This window comes from Ovis aries, chromosome 17 (assembly GCF_016772045.2).
Source record: "Ovis aries strain OAR_USU_Benz2616 breed Rambouillet chromosome 17, ARS-UI_Ramb_v3.0, whole genome shotgun sequence".
NCBI lineage: Eukaryota > Metazoa > Chordata > Mammalia > Artiodactyla > Bovidae > Ovis > Ovis aries.
This window is the reverse complement of record NC_056070.1, coordinates 39879259-39897585: the sequence shown is the minus strand read 5'-3', so window position 1 is coordinate 39897585 and position 18327 is coordinate 39879259. Positions and strand designations below refer to the sequence as shown.

At 39.4% G+C, this 18327-nt stretch overlaps 1 protein-coding gene across 17 annotated transcripts in view; it reads left to right on the top strand.

Moving 5' to 3' along the window:
• The window catches only part of RAPGEF2 (Rap guanine nucleotide exchange factor 2), a 264705-nt gene that overhangs the window by 236104 nt on the left and 10274 nt on the right, over window positions 1–18327 (top strand). For 16 of the 17 annotated variants that reach the window (XM_042234386.2, XM_042234385.2, XM_060400663.1 and 13 more), the window contains 9 exons: window positions 682–928; window positions 6105–6262; window positions 6885–7125; window positions 9025–9408; window positions 11436–11647; window positions 11740–11863; window positions 12468–12491; window positions 13569–13792; window positions 15377–15577. In XM_042234386.2, coding sequence (XP_042090320.1) covers window positions 682–928; window positions 6105–6262; window positions 6885–7125; window positions 9025–9408; window positions 11436–11647; window positions 11740–11863; window positions 12468–12491; window positions 13569–13792; window positions 15377–15577 — 1815 coding nt within the window. The remainder of the gene's footprint in view (window positions 1–681; window positions 929–6104; window positions 6263–6884; window positions 7126–9024; window positions 9409–11435; window positions 11648–11739; window positions 11864–12467; window positions 12492–13568; window positions 13793–15376; window positions 15578–18327) is intronic. The other variant, XM_042234387.2, reaches the window with a different exon arrangement.

Genomic DNA, 18327 nt, shown 5'->3' with positions numbered 1-18327 from the left:
CTTATAACTCAAGCATCATAAGAATTGAAAATTTATAGTAAAATGCATAGATACAGAATTAATTATGTAAGCATATGATTAGATCTAAATAAAAGCCTACTTACTTGAGGACCGTAACATTTAATTTTATTGATGTTTTTATTGATAAATATTAAATATCTGTTAGGAATAAAAATCTGTCAATAAATACCTATAACTTATTCTGAGTAGAAGTAGCAGAAAACATACAAAACAGATTCTTGGTGTCATTCATTCCTTGTAGGAGTGTTTTTCTACAGGATTACAGTTTTGATCACTGCAGTCTATGCTGCTGTTGCTAAGTCGCTTCAGTCGTGTCTGACTCTGTGCGACCCCATAGACGGCAGTCCACCAGGCTCCCCCGTCCCTGGGATTCTCCAGGCAAGAATACTACAGTGGGTTGCCATTTCCTTCTCCAATGCATGAAAGTGAAAAGTCAAAGTGAAGTTGCTCAGTCATGTTTGAGTCTTAGCGACCCCATGGACTGCAGCCTACCAGGCTCCTCCACCCATGGGATTTTCCAGGCAGAAGTACTGGAGTGGGGTGCCATTGCCTTCTCCGACTGCAGTCTATATTTAGTATCTGTTTTCAAGTTCTCCAGTTGTCTTTGAATTATTCAGATTTCCAATAATGGATGTTTTTTGGTGTTTGTTTCCTTTTCAGTATTTAAAGAACTTCTAACAAGATTATCAGAAGAGAAGAGAAATGGTGCCCCTCACCTCCCTAAAATTGGAGACATCAAAAAGGCCAGTCGCTACTCCATTCCAGATCTCGCTGTAGATGTAGAACAAGTGATAGGACTTGAAAAAGTAAATAAGAAAAGCAAAGCCAACACTGTTGGGGGAAGGAACAAACTCAAAAAGATACTTGACAAGACTCGGATCAGTATCTTGCCACAGAAACCATATAAGTAAGCGTCTATATAAATTTTCTCTGCATTCTGTTATTGTATTAAAATAATAAGCAAAGGTAATGATGTAATGTTTACTCAGGAGTGTAAAAATTGTTTTAGCTTTTATGGCACAGCTATCTTAGAAGCAACTGGACAATTGTTTTTATCCCATTTTTGCCACTTGCTTGCCTACTCCAGTCTTCTTATAGATAGTTAGCATTTCTTTGTTTGAATTATTTTATTTCTTATTTGGACTTTTAAAAAGCAAGAATGTGACTTTACTCCTATCTCCCCAGTGGCATGATGGGGTTGTTTCTGCTCATGTTTCTTTGTTTCTAGGTGTCTTTTCCACCATCAGCATCTGCTTTTGCCAACTGAGTCTTTGTGGCTCACAGCTGCTACTATCTACCCTTGCCTTTCTCTTTTTGCTTCTGTCTCCTGATTTCAGTTACTTAACTGTTGACAAGACATCACCAACCAAGCACAGAACTCCTTTTTTTCCTCCTGTTGGGCTCTGCAGTCAGCATGTCAGGTGTATTTTTGAATCTCTTCTTGGCTGTTCGTTTATGCCAACAGCTCATACCAGACAGAGTTGCAAGCATCACACTTTTAAAACTTTGCCTGTTTGCTCACTTTTTTCTTCACTTTAGCTTCTTCTAGGTCTGTGGATGTTTTATAAACCTCAGTTGGTGGTGGTGGTTTAATTACTAAATTGTGTCCAGTTCTTTGAGCCCACCAGGCTCCTCTGTCCATGAGATATCCCAGGCAAGAAGACTGGAATGGGTTGCCATTTCTTTCAGAGGAATCTTCCTAACCCAGGAATCCAACCCACATCTCCTGCTTGGCAGGTGGATTCTTTACCACTGAGCCACCTGGAAAGCCCCATAAATCCCAATTACCATTAGTCAAAATTTTTTAAATATTAAATTACATGGGCGCCCAAAATTTATTTATTATATATTCCTCTAACTACAGTAATATGAGATAACTTGAAAACATAAGGGTTATTTTTCTTCCTTCTTTCATGATCTAATAGGTCTTACAAAGGAGCAATACATATAACCATTCAGACTTTATCAAGTCTTTTTTCTAATTCCACTTCTGATAAACATTTCATACAAAGATTAGAGAGCTATGTTCTAGAATATGCTGTTAGTTGATTGAATGTCAAACTTGTGTCCCTATTAAACTATAATGATTGATTCTTTCATATTAGCTAGAAATGACTGCTACCGCAGAATCCTAAGGATAAGCAGTGTGTACAACAGCAGTATTTATAGACTTGAGAGTGTGTTTGTAAGTTTCTAAGAAACAGTGGATTAGGCCTGCTGGCATTACAGAAAATAGGAATTGATTTTTTAAGTCACCCTTCATAATGAAAAACACATTTTTAAGTGGATAAGAAAATTACTTAAATGTAGAATTATTAGCAGCGCAATAACTAAAAAAAACCTTAGAGTTACAGCTGACCATGAGTTAAATATGAGCCTTTAAAACAATCTAACACAAGTCAGCATGACCCTGGAGAGTATTAATAGAAATGTGACATGTAAGAGCTGAGATGAAATCCATCCCTAGTACAGGGTGTTGGCAAAGGACACAGGATGAGACTACTGTGCATAACATTATTATGTGTATTTGGAAAGATACTCAAAATCTGGAAAAGGGAAAAGAAAAAAGGATGATAAATAGATTGTTGATTTGGAAGCACTGAGGAGACATCTTAAATAATTTGCACTGAAGAACATATATGACTCATTTAAACATTTCGTTATGGACCACATCTTTATCCATTCATCTGTCAGTGGACATGTCCTGGCTCTTGTAAATACTGCTACAGTGAACGTTGAGGCTGCACATGTGTCTTTTTGAATCATGGTTTTCTCAGGGTATATGCTCAGTAGTGGGATTGCTGGGTCATATGGTAGCTCTGCTTTTAGTTTTATAAGGAACCTCCATAGTGGCTTTATCAGTTTACATTCCTACCAGTAGTGCAGGAGGATCCCTTATCTCCACATCCTCCCCAACATTTATTGTTTGTAGGTTTTTTGCTAATGGCCATTCTGACTAGTGTGAGTTTACGATACCTCATTGTAGTTTAAATTTGGGTCTCTCTGCTCTTTGATGAACTAGATGGGTGGGATGGGGGAGGGCGGGGTGGCGGGTGGTGGGAGGGAAGTCCTTGAGGGAGGGGATATCTGTATACATATGGCTGATTCACTTTGTTGTACAACAGAAACCAGCACAACATTGTAAAGCAGTTGTAACTCAGTAAAAATGAACATTTTATTATGAAAAATATTTGAAATCATCTGTATATGTAATATAATTGAGAAGAATAATTATATTTAAAAGAAGCTCAGTAGACTGTAGGATCTTTTATGTTGGTATATAGACTTGATTTAATATAGTCATTACTTGGGGCTTCCTAGGTAGTGCTAGTTGTAAAGACTCTGACTGCCAGTACAGGAGATTCAAGATACACAGGTTCCATCCCTGGGTCGGGAAGATCCCCTGGAGTAGAAAATGGCACCCCACTCCAGTATTCTTGCCTGAAAATTGCAAATCCTTCCTAATAATCAGCATATGTTTGCAAAGATTTTTTTTTCCTAACAAAGCTTATCAAAGTAGTCAAGCAGATAAATATTCTAGATATACTGGTTGTTTTTTTTCCTCTCTCTCTTTCTCTCAAACATTATCAGTATCACAGAAGCTAAGGTGCCAGACGGTGGCCACCTGGCAAGGACAGGCCTGGTAGAGGGATGTGAGTAGAGTGGGTAGGACAGTAGAGCTCAGGTCCAGTTGTTGAGTAAGTGGAGAAACACTGCTGAACCCAGAGGAAAGAGAGAATAAGCCAACAGACTACATACAAAGTTAACCAAGGTCAAAAAAATCTTAGTAACAATGAGCGTTCGAGAGGTCCAGCAGGAAGAGGCTGTGCTCAGAGGTGGCCCTTTCTGAGCCTGATCTTTACTTTAACACAATTTCAATCCAGGAGTACTCTTGTGTCTGTGGATGGCAGACACACAGGTGAGAGTAGAGTGTTAGATCACCATGTTGGGTGTGACTTGTTGCTGGGAAACGGGTCTGAAGACGTCCACCTTTGGGGGATGCCCAGAGTGTCTGACCAGTACTGACAGCATCTGTGCCAGCAGGAGCCCAGTTGACGCTGTCTTTGGCCTGAGTGCACAGCACATGTCTCGAGTCCTGTATAACATCTCATATTTTGGGCAGTAAAGGCTGCTTTATAAGGTTGAAAGATAAAATTCCACTATAATGTGAATGTTTTAATGTTTCACAGGACATTAATCCTTTCTGTCTATATATACACGCCTCTATGCACTTAAATAGAAATATAGTTTTGTTATGAATATAGCTAAGAATTTTTAAAACTTTTATTGAAATATAGTTGATTTATAATATTTCTTAGTTTCAGGTGTACTGCAAAGTGATTCAGTTTTATACGTATATGTTTGTGTAGTCATTCTTTTTTAGGTTCTTTTCCATTATTACTATAAGAGATTGAGTATAGTTTCTTGTGCTATAAACAGAGGGTCCTTGTTATGTCTTATATATAGTAGTATGCATATGTTAATTCCAAACTCCTAATTTATCCCTCCCCCTCCCTTCTGCTTTGGTAACCATATGTTTTCTCTATCTATGAGCCTATTTCTGATTTGTAAATAAGTTCACTTGTATCATTTTTTAAAATATATTCCACACAGAAGCAATATAATAGATTTGTCATTCTCTGTCAGACTTCCTTCCCTTAGTATGTCCATCTCTAGGTCCACCTATATTGCTACAAATGGCATTATTTCATCCTTTTTTATAGCTAAGAAATATGCCATTGTGTGTATATACCTCATCTTCTTTATCCGTTCTTCTGTTCATGGGCACATACGTTGCTACCATGTCCTGGCCATTGTAAATAGTGCTGCAGTGTAAATGTAAACGGAGTGCATATGTCTTTTCAGATTGGTGTTTTCTCCAGATATATGCCCAGGAGTGGGATCTCTGGACCAAGTTTACATATGAGTTTTGAAGAATTTATACTAACATCATCCCAAGTCTTGTCCTTACTTATTTGCCTTTGTAATTTCCATTTCTCTCCCAAATAAAAAGGAAGAATGCTGCTAGGTTGTTTTTTTTTTTTTTTCCCACAGCCATTAAAAACGGTAGGTAGTAGGTATTATGATGAAGCTGTCATGTCTAAAAACTTAATGATGCTGCGTCTTAATTTTATGACACCTTGATTTATGTCTCAACCTTAGTATGATCTTCTTTCTCTTCATTTCAGGATACTTATAGAAATTGGTCAGAACTATAACCATTTGCTTGTGTTCTAGTTAATTTTGTGTTTGTGCTTACTGCTTTATTCTGATATTTTGTTTTGGAAATAGTTGGCCCTTCAAATCTAGAAATAGTTTTTATGTATTATTAAATCATGTTTCAAAAGTTATGCCCAGGCTTTTATAAATGGAAGTGAGTTTGTAGCTATCAATAGTAAGCAGTACTCTTGGAGCTTAAATCTAGAACTAGAAATTTTAAGTAGAGAGTTAAAAGTAAAAGTGAGTCATTGGATTTCCACTGCCTCTTCTTTGGTGCCAAGAAATGTCACCCTGCACCACTACTTTTTTATGCTCCATATAATTAAGAAATAATGTCTGTGGCAGGCTTTCTTTACATTTGACTCTATTGTGATCTCATTTATCTCTCTGAAACACTGGAGGATGAAATTGGGACAGTTTGGACTTTTTTTCCTCCATTCATTTTACTCAATTTCTTCAGTTCTTTAAAGATAAGATTATAAAACAACTTATCATTCTGAGGCAGAAGTCATCATTTGAGTGACTAAATGCCTTTCTTAAAATGTGCTTTTTCTTAACTCTATTTCCATGACTAACTCGGGCTTATCTTTTCTTAAATATATGTCTGTAACTCAGAAACTACTAATACTCGTTATGATTCATCTAGTTAAAAAGACAGGTTTTAGAGAAACATGCGCTTGAGTTGGATACACAGGCAGTAGTTGCTTCTGTAATTTACAGTCAAATTTATTAATGATATTTGTACATTAACTGCTAGTGTTCTGAAATACGGTTTATTTCCTATCTGTGTGCACTATCTATTGGTGAGTCATAACTTTTTAACTTGCTGATCATTTATTTTGTACCTTTTTTTCTTGGTTCAGTGATATCGGGATTGGTCAGTCTCAAGATGACAGCATAGTAGGATTAAGGCAGACTAAGCACATCCCAACTGCGCTGCCTGTCAGCGGAACCTTGTCGTCCAGTAATCCTGACTTACTGCAGTCACACCATCGCATTTTAGACTTCAGTGCCACTCCTGGTGAGCACCTCTCATATAGTTTTGTTTTTTTATCTTTTTTTCCCCCTAATGTAATGGGAATGGTATATGTATCTCTCTTGCTTTGGCATGGGCTCTGTCAAATGCTAAAAGTCATGATAAATGTAAATTTCAAACAGTTGGAACTGTTTTTTTTTATTATTATTATTACTCAGACTATTTTAGTATGCCCACAAGCAAATGGATCTCTCAGATGTTCCCTTTCATAAAATGAAGTTCACATAGTACCATGCAGATATTACCAGGTCATATTAAATAAAAAGTAAGAGGCATATTTTAGATCAGCTTCCTGGATTTTTCATTATAATAAAGATGAACTTTAGATTTAAGTTTTTTCCTTTTTGCTGCCAACCTGACAACTTTAACTGCTGCTGTTGTGATCTGATCTGTTTGTCTGTGGATCACTTGTTTATCCTGGGGCAAATGTGTTCATTCAGTGTGCCTGTATGTTGACTGAATCGATCTTTGAAGAAGAATTGTTGATGTAAGGGAGAGGTGGAAGTTCAGCATCATCTTTTCTGAGAACTTTTTTCACATGGCTGTTTAATTTTATCACCATGTACTGAAATCCTTCCTACTGACACATGGCTCTGCTTTCCACCAGATTTGCCAGATCAAGTGCTAAGGGTTTTCAAGGCTGACCAGCAAAGCCGATACATCATGATCAGTAAGGACACCACGGCGAAGGAGGTGGTCGTTCAGGCCATCCGGGAGTTTGCCGTGACCGCCACCCCGGATCAGTACTCGCTCTGTGAAGTCTCTGTCACACCAGAGGGAGTGATCAAGCAAAGAAGGCTTCCAGATCAGCTTTCCAAACTTGCTGACAGAATACAGCTGAGCGGAAGGTAGACATTATTCATCCTGTTGGATTTCTCTACCCCCCTCCTCAAACCCACACCAGAGGCCGGTGAACACTTTCGAAGGGTTTTTTTTAAAATAAGTATCCCTGAAGATTAAAAAGATTATCCTCATTCACTGACCATTACCATATCAAAGGGAATGCACACAGTAGACGGTTGACCCTCACAAGGATCTCTTAGGAACTTGTACAAAACAGGGGTGCTGTGACCTGACCACTCCTTGCTGCTCACCAGTGCTCCCGTCAGGACACAGGGCTGGCAGAAAGCCACAGCCACCTCCTGGGAGATGCACATTCACAACACACCTTCCACCTTCCTGTGTCATTTGCTTCTGCCTACCTGACTTCTCTAGGCGCTTCATTTGTTTAGGTGGAGATATCTATGACAGTGTGGTTGGCTAAAGCTGCCTATTATTGTTCATGACACTAATGAAATATCCTTCTTAACACTGGAACCAAAGCTTAGTTGCTTCAGGGTTTGGTCTTCTGCTGCCTTGTATTTGCAGGAAAACATTGTATGGGATTTTGTCAGCCTCTCAAATGGTTTTGTCAGTCTCTTAAATGGTGTTTCCATTGATATTCTCAAATCACAAATTAGGGAAAGTTGGAAAAGTAGTTATGTCTTGCCTTTTGTATAATGACTAGATTTTACACTTTCTGAAAATTGAGTGTTTTCATAAATCACATTTTTTTTCTTTTTTTCTCGTCATATGAAGTGTTTCATTGTATTCTTGCCTTTTGTGTTAAACATCTAAACCTAATTTAATTCATTCAGAACTTCTGTTAGCTTGCTGTCAACTATAACTTTCTTGCTCTTCTTCACTTTCACTTTATTGCCAGCCCCAACTCTTGGTAGGTAGTGTCCATTTTTCTTGTTATCATTTAAATATTATTGATCTGTCTGTGATCATGATGGGAGTTCTCCAAATCACCACTGAGGTGCAGAGTCCTGGTTCACAGTCATTGCTCAACAAAATTATAAATGGATTCACATCATGGGCTTCGTGAGTAATCAAAGCTGAGAACATCTATGGCTGTCAATCCCCGAGGGCTGTGTCTTCTGTCACGTCAGCTTTGGCGAAATATGCAGAAGGCCAGTTTGACAGGACCACAGTTCTCATTCTGTTTCTTCCTTTATGGAGTCTGGCCTAAGAAAGCATCTTTCTATAAAATACATAACAAAAAAATTAACAGAGTAAACGTCTGCATTCTCTTTGGACAAGTTGCTGACAAAGAGAAAGGTACACTGACCCTGAGTGCTCTCTACAGCTGGTGTTCATCTTTCTGAGCCTCTGTTTCTTCATCCGACAAGCAGGGAAAACACACACCCCACTTATGTGGAGGGTTTTTGTGAAAATCAGATATTCGAAAGTCAAAGCCCGTCTTAGGATCGTTCTCTTCATAGCATCAAATAGAGGGAAATGGCTCACAGGTTTCTTTGGTATTTGAATAAACAGGTGAGCTTGGTGGACCAGTAGCCAGAGAGGATCTCCGGGAACAGAGTGGTCACTCTGTGTTGGACTCCCACTTCTTTCCTGGGATCCCATTTCCTTATTTATACCGATTATCTAAGTTCAGCTATTTTCTGTCCTTATTAGCAAAAAAAAAAAAAAAAAGATAAAATAATCTAGAAGGAAGGAAGAGTAGTAGAAAATGGATTGCAGGCGATACAAATGCAGTTCCGTGTGATGTGTTTGCTTCTATCAGTGGCTTCTGGATGGGGTTCTGTGATCTGGAGTCTGAAGAGCCACTGCCTCCTCTGTGTGCAAGCAGAGTCCCCGCATCATTCAGCAGCACGTTCTCATTGCTGTTCTGTAGACAGTGCCATTCTTCCAGGAATGTCTTGAGATTGCTGCTCAGGCTTTGGATTCTGTGTCTCTCACAGGTATTACTTGAAAAACAACATGGAGACGGAAACCCTTTGCTCGGACGAGGATGCACAGGAGCTGCTGCGAGAGAGCCAGATCTCGCTGCTGCAGCTCAGCACCGTGGAGGTGGCCACGCAGCTCTCCATGCGCAACTTCGAGCTTTTCCGCAACATCGAACCCACTGAGTACATCGATGACTTATTCAAGCTCAAATCAAAAACCAGCTGTGCCAACCTGAAGACATTCGAGGAAGTCATTAACCAGGAGACATTTTGGGTAGCATCCGAGATTCTGCGGGAGACAAACCAGCTGAAGAGGATGAAGATCATTAAGCATTTCATCAAGATAGCTCTGCACTGTAGGGAGTGCAAGAATTTTAACTCCATGTTTGCAATCATCAGGTGAGAGCATGTTCATCGTAAGAGTCGATTCAGTTTGCAGGTTAAAAAATATATGTCAATCCAGGAGAGCTATACAATTTGTAGGAGTGTAGTAGTTTTTTAATTGCGTCATATGGAATAATTCTTTTTCTCTGAATCCTAATTGTAACCCTTTACTTAAAGTCTCTTATAATGGATGGACCTAGAGATTATCATACTAAGTAAAGTCAGACAGAGTAAGACAAATACCATATGGTATCATTTATATGTGGAACCTAAATATATATATCTATATGTAAATGAACTTATTTATAAAACAGAAGTAGACAGATAAACATACGAAATAAACTAATGGTTAGCAGATGGGAGAGAGGTGTGGGAAGGATGATTTAGGAGTTTGCTTTAAGATATATACACTATTATATATAAAATGGGCTTCCCTGGTGGCTCAAATGATAAAGAATCTGCCTGCAATGCAGGAGACCTGGATTTGATCCCTGGGTCAGGAAGAGCCTCTGGAGTAGGAAATGGCAAGCCATTCCACTATTCTTGCCTGGAGAATCCTATGGACAGAGGAGCCTGGCAGGGTACAGTCCATGGGGTCACAAAGAGTTGGACTCGACCGAGCAACTAACATATTTAAAGTAGATAAACAACAAGCCTACTGTATAGCACAGGAAACTATACTCAGTATTTTGTAATAGCCCGTAACAGAAAAGAATCTGAAAAAGAACAGATATATATGTATGTGTGTGTGAGTGTATTGATATATATGACAAATCACTCTGCTGTACACCTGAAACTAACACATCATTGTAAATCAGCTGTGCTTCAATTTTTTTAAAAAAAACTTTGTATGCTGATTTAAAGCCCAGAAAATCTGTATTTGCCTTTTTTTTTTTTTTTTAACTCTGTGACTTGGGGCAAATTATTTGAATTTCTCTGAATGTCAATTTATTTCTGTATAAAATAACAATGACCCAAAGAGTTACCAAGTAACCTAAATAGTATAATGTGTATAGAGTTCCATCAGTTGCACAGGGCAGATGGATGCCTGCTAAATGTTAATTTTCTTCCAGCCTCTAACCTCTTAGAGGCTGGAAGAAAATACAGATTGAAACAATGAACAAAATTGATGCTGATGATTAAATTAGTCATTTTTCTAAGAATTTGATCATGCTATTATTGTTCTTATAGCTTTAAAATTATTATCATAGGATATATATATACATATTTTTATTGTGGTACAATTGCTTTAAAACATTGTGTTAGTTACTTTTGTACAACAAAGTGAGTCGGTCATAAGTATACATATATCCTCTCCCTCTTGGACCTCCCTCCCCTCTTTCCCCATCCCACCCCTCTAGGTCATCACAGAGCACAGAGGTGAGCTTCCTGTGTTGTACAGCAGCTTCCCACTAGCTCTCTATTTTACACATGATAGTGTTTATTTATATATATCAATCTCAATCTCCCAATGCATCCCCCTCCTTCTCATATCCATACATTCGTTCTCTACATCTGCATCTCTATTCCTGCCCTAGAACTGGGTTCACCTGTACCATTTTTCTAGATTCCACATATAAGCAATACTATATGATATTTGTTTTTCTCTTTCTGACTTACTTCACTCTGTACGACAGACTCTAGGTCCATCCATGTCTCTACAAATGACCCAGTGTCACAGGATATTTGTTAGTCTGCTTTATCAAATGCCTGCTTGGTGCCAAGTACTTTATGTACAGAGAACAAGCAATGAAACACAGCCCTGCTCTCATGACACCAGACATTGTAGTAGTTCTGCCTGCAGTAAACAGACCAGAGGCTATAAATGGAAAAAGAGGAAAATCCCAAGGCCCTGTCCCTGCTTCCATCTTCAGTTCTCATTACCCAGAATTATTAATAGTCCTTCGAATCCTGTACATTCCTGTGTATACACAGCACGCACGCAGAAGTGTTCTCTGTTAATAAATAAGCAATACATTCCTACCGTCCTTCAACAGGACGAGTCATTTAATTTTATACCACTTTTCTTTGTTCCCTCTCAGTGGCCTAAACCTGGCACCAGTGGCAAGACTGCGAACTACCTGGGAGAAACTTCCCAATAAATACGAAAAGCTGTTTCAAGATCTCCAAGACCTGTTTGATCCTTCCAGAAACATGGCAAAATACCGCAATGTCCTCAACAGTCAGAACCTGCAGCCTCCTATCATCCCCCTATTCCCAGTGATCAAGAAGGATCTTACGTTCCTTCACGAAGGTAAATATATAAGTTGGAAGGTTTCTGTCTCCACTGATGGACATATAGGATGAATGCCATGTGATTCCCTTTTCCTTCTTTACCAATTATAGGGAATGACTCCAAGGTTGACGGGTTGGTCAATTTTGAGAAGCTAAGAATGATTGCAAAAGAAATACGTCACGTTGGCCGAATGGCCTCTGTGAACATGGACCCTGCCCTCATGTTCAGGACTCGGTGAGTGTCTCCCTCAGCAGTGTTCCTGGGGTTAGAGAAGGTTGAGCTTAGAGCTTCCTAATCAATGAGAGAAGGTTTCGAATACATCCATCTGTGGCAAGATTTATCAGGGTGTGTACAGAATCTCTGTTGAGCTGTAATTCAGAATGACTGTCTGATTCCACATCTGGTGTACTTTGGGCTGTCAATGAAAACAGTTTGTCCCTCAGACACTTTTCATTGACCATGAGACACAACTATTCTTATTTTTCAGAATGCTGATTTGCAGAGTTAAAAGGCATAATTTGATAGTATGAACTAAAATACATAAATGATCCAAGTGGTATTGTCTCACTATCCACACAATGGATTGAGCTGTCAGTATAGCCAAAAATGATGAATCCAGTGAAAGAGAGAACAAAAAGTCGTTACAACAGAATATTTACTTTTGAGCCAGAAAGATATTGCTGGTCCAGTTGTGTGTGTGTGTGAGGCGATTATGCAGTTTATGGTTTGTGGGCTTCTAGTACTGCTTATCCAGAAGTCTGGTCCTTTCTTTCTGAGCTTGTGATCTCTCTGTCTCTCTCTACACCCATGCTTCAACCTCCACGGCTCTCACTTACAGGAAGAAGAAGTGGAGGAGTCTGGGGTAAGTGGTGGGGGCACTGCACACCCACACAGTTCTCATCCTGCTCGTGGCATTGTGTTTTTCTTACCCGCTGTGTTTCCTGACGCTTTGCATTTTTGCATTTTTTTTCTTAACCCTCTTGCTCTAGCAGAATTTCAGTTGGCAAACTGACTTCAAGTTTAATCTACTGGGGCTTTTGCTTTTGAGGTCATGACCCATGAGAGCTGTGAAATGATTGATGACTGTTCTGGGGAACCATAGGCCAGGCCTTACTCCTGAGCTTACAAAAAGATTTAATTTTAATACAATTTGTGTGTTTTGAAATGAGAAAAGTCTAACCTGGGGTGAGGGGAGAAAGGATGTTAGAAGGGAAAATTGTGCAATTTAAATACTGTTGCACAGATTTTTGTGAAGTGAATCTATACAGGAGGTGCCCCTACATGTTAAAACTAAATTTTTTACAGCTCAACTAACTACTGTTTTCATTCTATAAACCAGTCCTTTTCAAAAATAATTAACAACTCATATGCTAGTTCCTGTACATGTGTTTTTACATTTGCATGACCATTTTATTAACAAATTGACCATATTACTGAAAAAACTCACTACACTTAACCCAAGCAATAAGAAAACAATTGTGAACATTGTGGGTAAATTTCTTTAAATCTATGTAAGACATCCCCTTTAGGAGAAATAAATTTAATGTCACTCTTAATTATTGTAACTGTATATTCTTGCATGAGCTTTTATATATAATAATTATTAATTGCTGGCTTCTACAAGAGAACTGCCTTGGATGTTTTCTAGAGGCAAAAAAGTAGAATTTTTAGTTTGAACAAAGCAAGTACCAAACATATATGTATACATATAGTGTATATGGAATTCTTTTTAATTTGGAAAAAAATCATTTAAATCTATATATTATATGTTAATCTATATGAATATGATATGATTCTATATTCCTTTGTGACAGTTTATTTACCAGAATGGGGCATGTGGCCTCTTGACCTAGACTGTTAGAGAAGTCTTGGCACGTTTCCTGTGGGTACGGTGACCCTGTGCTGGAGCGAGCTGCATCTCTGCCTTTTCATCTTCCAGGTCGCTCAGCCAGGGTAGTACAAACGCAACCGTGCTAGATGTTGCTCAGACAGGTGGGCATAAAAAGCGGGTGCGTCGTAGCTCCTTTCTCAATGCCAAAAAGCTATATGAAGATGCCCAGATGGCTCGCAAAGTGAAGCAGTACCTGTCCAATCTGGAGCTCGAGATGGATGAGGAGAGTCTTCAGACGCTATCCCTGCAGTGTGAGCCGGCCACCAACACACGTGAGTTTCTCCTTAAAGTGGCTGCAGGTCCAGTTGGAATGCAGATAGGTTTCCTGTGCCAGCACAGCAGGGCAGCGTGCAGGGGCATGTGGCATCCTGAGACACGCCAGCCTTCCCTGTCATTACAGCACACAGCGCAGTCCTGGGCCTGGGCTTGTGTCTAGTAGGGTTAGTGTGGAGACCATGACACCATAGACTACTTCAGGGTGACTGGCTTATTTGGTTTCATCCCAGTGCCACCAGGGTGCAGGCAAGGGACACATGGGCGGATACAGCACCCATTCCCATCCCTGTTTTCTTACAAAGATACCTGCAAAGTGATGGGCAGCCTGGGAGGGGCACAGACCGAGGTGTACTAGCTGCCCCTTAGCCCTTAGCCCAGAAGGCACCCAGTAGTCGATTCAGCTGCCACGTAAGGCAGGAATTCTGCTCCACAGGGAACCGTAGCTCAGCCTAATGCATAGATCTGGCCTGGTGAGAAATGGGGGCTGCTTGCTTTCTCTTGGCATTTGTATTTGTAAGACAGAGGCATTTTCCATTTAGGACACTTCGGGATCTTTTAGGGCTGTCCTGGTAGCTCAGTGATAAAGAATCCACCTGTCAATGCAGGAGACACAGGTTCGATCCCTAGGTTGGGAAGATCCCCTGGTGGAGGAAATGGTTACCCACTCCAGTAATCTTGCCTGGAGAGTCCAATGGACAGAGGATCCTGGTGCACTACAGTCCCTGAGGTCACAAAGAGTCAGACACAACTTAGCAACTAAATAACAATGGGCAAGTTTGAAGATACCTTCTACAGAGTTTAAATGTTGGATAATTGAGAGGATTCCGGTTATTATGTTAGATTTACCAAGTACTATAAAAGCACCATGTAGCATGGTGTAGAGCTTGTCCTCTGCAGTCAGATTGGTCTGAATTAAAATCATGTTTGTTCCTTGTCCTAACAGTGCCACCTTAGGCAGGTTATTTAAGCTCCTTTAATGTGTAAAATGGAGGAAGTCAAATATGTCATTGAGTTGTCTTGAATATTAATACACTTTAAATACACCATTTGATTGCCTTCTATCTGTCATGGAATTATATACTCAGTATAATACTCAAGCAGTACCAAGTGCTGTTAGCAACATAGATAATTCTAACCCAGAGGAGAGAGAATTTGGTAGTAAAAAAGACTGTAGCTAATATTATCCATTAACTTAAAACATATCATGGAATTTGGGGTACCATTTTAGGAAAATAATTTCTAACAATTTTCCTCTTACAATTTTATAATATATTTGGGTTTTTTATAGACATACTTATATTAAACTATCCACACTTTTTTTTTAATGTGGTGCTTAATAGTGTAATCATCCTTTGAGATGGCTAACTTCATAAAGTAAATCTTGTCCTGTTGTGCCTTTTTTCTGTAGCAAAAGTTCTCCTCCTGCCCTTGTTTCTATCCTTTTTATGAGGAATAGGAAAAAAGATACACATTTCTGTATTCTAACTGCAGAAAACGCTCATGCAGTTCTATAATTATCTTATATGTGGCCACTAACCTCTTCAACTTCTTGTTCTATTTTCAAACCAAACAATTACCAGTGCCTAAGAATCCCAGTGACAAAAAGCCTGTCAAATCGGAGACCTCCCCAGTGGCCCCGAGAGCGGGGTTGCAGCCGAAAGCGCAGCCGCAGTCGCAGCCACCGCAGCTGCCACACAAACTCAACCAGGGACTGCAGGTTCCCGCCGTGTCCCTTTACCCTTCACGGAAGAAAGTTCCCGTAAAGGACCTCCCACCTTTCGGTAGGTGACTCCATTCACACCCTCTTTTTTTTTTCCCCCATTTATTTTTTTATTGAAGTATAGTTGAATTACAAAGTTGGGTTAATTATTGCGGTCAATTAATCTTCAACAGAGTCAAGAATATGCATTAAGAAAAAGACAGTCTGTTCAAGTGGTGCTAGGAAAGCTGGACAGCCCCATGTAAATCAGTGAGGTTAGAACATGCCCTCTCATCATACAAATAAAAATAAACTCAAAATGGCTTGAAAACTTCAACAGAAGACCTATCATCGTAAAACTCCTAGAAGAGAACATAAGCAAAAATACTCTCTGACATAAATCGTAGCAATATTTTCTGAGGTCAGTGTCCCACGGCAATAGAAACAAAACCAAAAATAAACAAATGGGACCTAATCAAACTTACAAGCTTTCACGTGGCAAAGGAAACCATAAACAAAATGAAAAGACAACTGACAGCATGGGAGAATTGCAAACAATGTGACTGACAAGAGATTAGTTTCCAAACTATTCAAACGACTCATCCAACTCGACCACAAAAACGCAAACAACCCACACGCCCTTATGGCGCTGTTCATTCACCAGCTGCTTCTCAGATTAGGGAACATTGCTTATTTTGGATAACTTCGTCTGATATACCTGAGTTTTCCCTGATTGTCCCCTCTTAATAAGACATTAATGTTCATGAAGTTAAACTTTACTTTTGCAAGTGGGAAGAACTGTTTTTATAGAGCATCTCATTCAGTCATGCTCCTTTGTCATAGTGATGGGAGCAGAGGCAGGCCATGGGGCTTTTACTCATTTAACTTTTAGCAAGTACAGAAGCTGCTTTGCCCATATACCTTATTTAATCTAGTTTAACCTTTTGATCAATGAGTTGCTGGAATTTAGGCAGAATATTTCTAAGTGAAATGATTTGTCTGGAGGCGTAACTCTGATTTGTTGAATCATCGACTCTGTAACTTGGGAGGAAAATAGTCAGCTCCAGTTAAAGGAGCTTCATCTTTCCTATTAAAAGTAAAGTATGGACTAGTTTAGTCCTTTTATGTAAATGGAGAAAAATTATTTTTCATAAAATGTCCTAGTTCTTTTTTCTATCTGTGTGTGTGTGTGTGTCTGTGTGACAGGAAACAATATTAATAAAAGGAAAGAAATTTTAAAAAACAACTGGCAGCAAAGAGTTGACTCTTGATAGAATGGGGTGCTGGTAACTGGGATAGCTCCCGGCCGGCTGCAGGCTGTCCATGCATCAGGCAGGAGCCCTGATGCTCTGTGCTCCCACTCACGCGTGCTCTGCCACTGGCTCCTCCCTCCTGATCAGTAGGTGTCCCATGTGTTGAACTGGGGAAAAGTGAAATATCTCCCCTTTATGGGACATTTTCTTCTTCGAAATACTTGTTTTGCTGCCTCTATCACAAACAAACTGAATTAATGTTCCTTTGTCCACTGTGTTATTTTTTTAAATATAGTTTTATTTAATTTTTGGCTGCCCCATGTGGCATATGGGATCTAGTTCCCCCACCAGGGATGGAACCCAAGCGCCCTGCAGTGAAAGTGCAGCATCTTAACCCCTGGACCTCCAGGGAAGTCCCTCCACTTCCCTGTTATGAATATCCTTGTGCTTCTAAGTCCCCTGCAAGTCAACCTCTATTGCCTCTTTTCTGCTTCTTTTATGGACACAGCCTGTTACTCTACATGGAGGCACACCTAATAGAAAGTCATCCTCCCCTTTCTCAAGGAGACTCTCTCTTCAATATTTTTAGGCCTGTTTGAATTTATGAACTTCAGGAATATGGATGAAATAATTATGTGTCTTCTTAAAAGAGTTTAACAAACATTTAAAGTCACATAATATAAAATATTAACTTAGAGTTGCTGAGTTCACCCACCACCCTCATTCATGAACCAAGTTTTATTCTGAATACTTCGTACAATTTTTTTGAAATTTTTTTTTTGATGTGGACCGTTTTTTAAAGTCTTTGGTGAATCTGTTGCAATATTGCTTTTGTTTTATGTTTGGTCTTCTGGCCATGAGGCAGTTAGGATCTTAGCTCCATGACCAGAGGCCAAACTTGCAACCCCTGCATTGGGAGGCTGTGTCTTAACCACTGGACTGCCAGGGAAGTCCCCCTTCCTGCATTTTTTATTTTAATGTCTTTCTCATCAAAGTACTTTCAAAGTGGAACAGAGTTTTCTAAGGCATAGCATCTTCACATCCATCTACATTGTTCAAAGGCAGTACGTTTTCATTCTGTGTGTGATGCTGTCTGGGAATTTTTTTTTCCAAATTAAAGCTATTCATTCATGTAGCTTTAGTGTAACTGGTGTTTTTCATGTATCCTGTGTATATTATTATTTGTATGCATAATTAAAAGATTGCTTTAAAAATGATTTTTAAAAGATTGTATTAAAAAGTAGTATCAGACACTTCCGTGAGGTGAAATGAAGGATTAAATCTTGGTTAAATTTCATTCCTCCTTTTTTAGTGGATTTTGGTAAGTCTGAGAACATCAAAACTAACATAAGGACTTCCTGGTGGTCCAGTGGTAAAGAATCTGCCTTCCAGTGCAGGGCCTGAGGATTTGATTCCTGGTCAAGGAACTAAGATCCCGTATACTGCAGGGCAGCTAAGCCTGCGTGCCACAACTGAGACCCAAGCTGACAAAAATAAATATTTAAGGACTTCCCTGGCGGTCCAGTGGTTAAGAATCCTCCTGCCAATGCAGGGGACACAAGTTTGATCCCTTACCTGG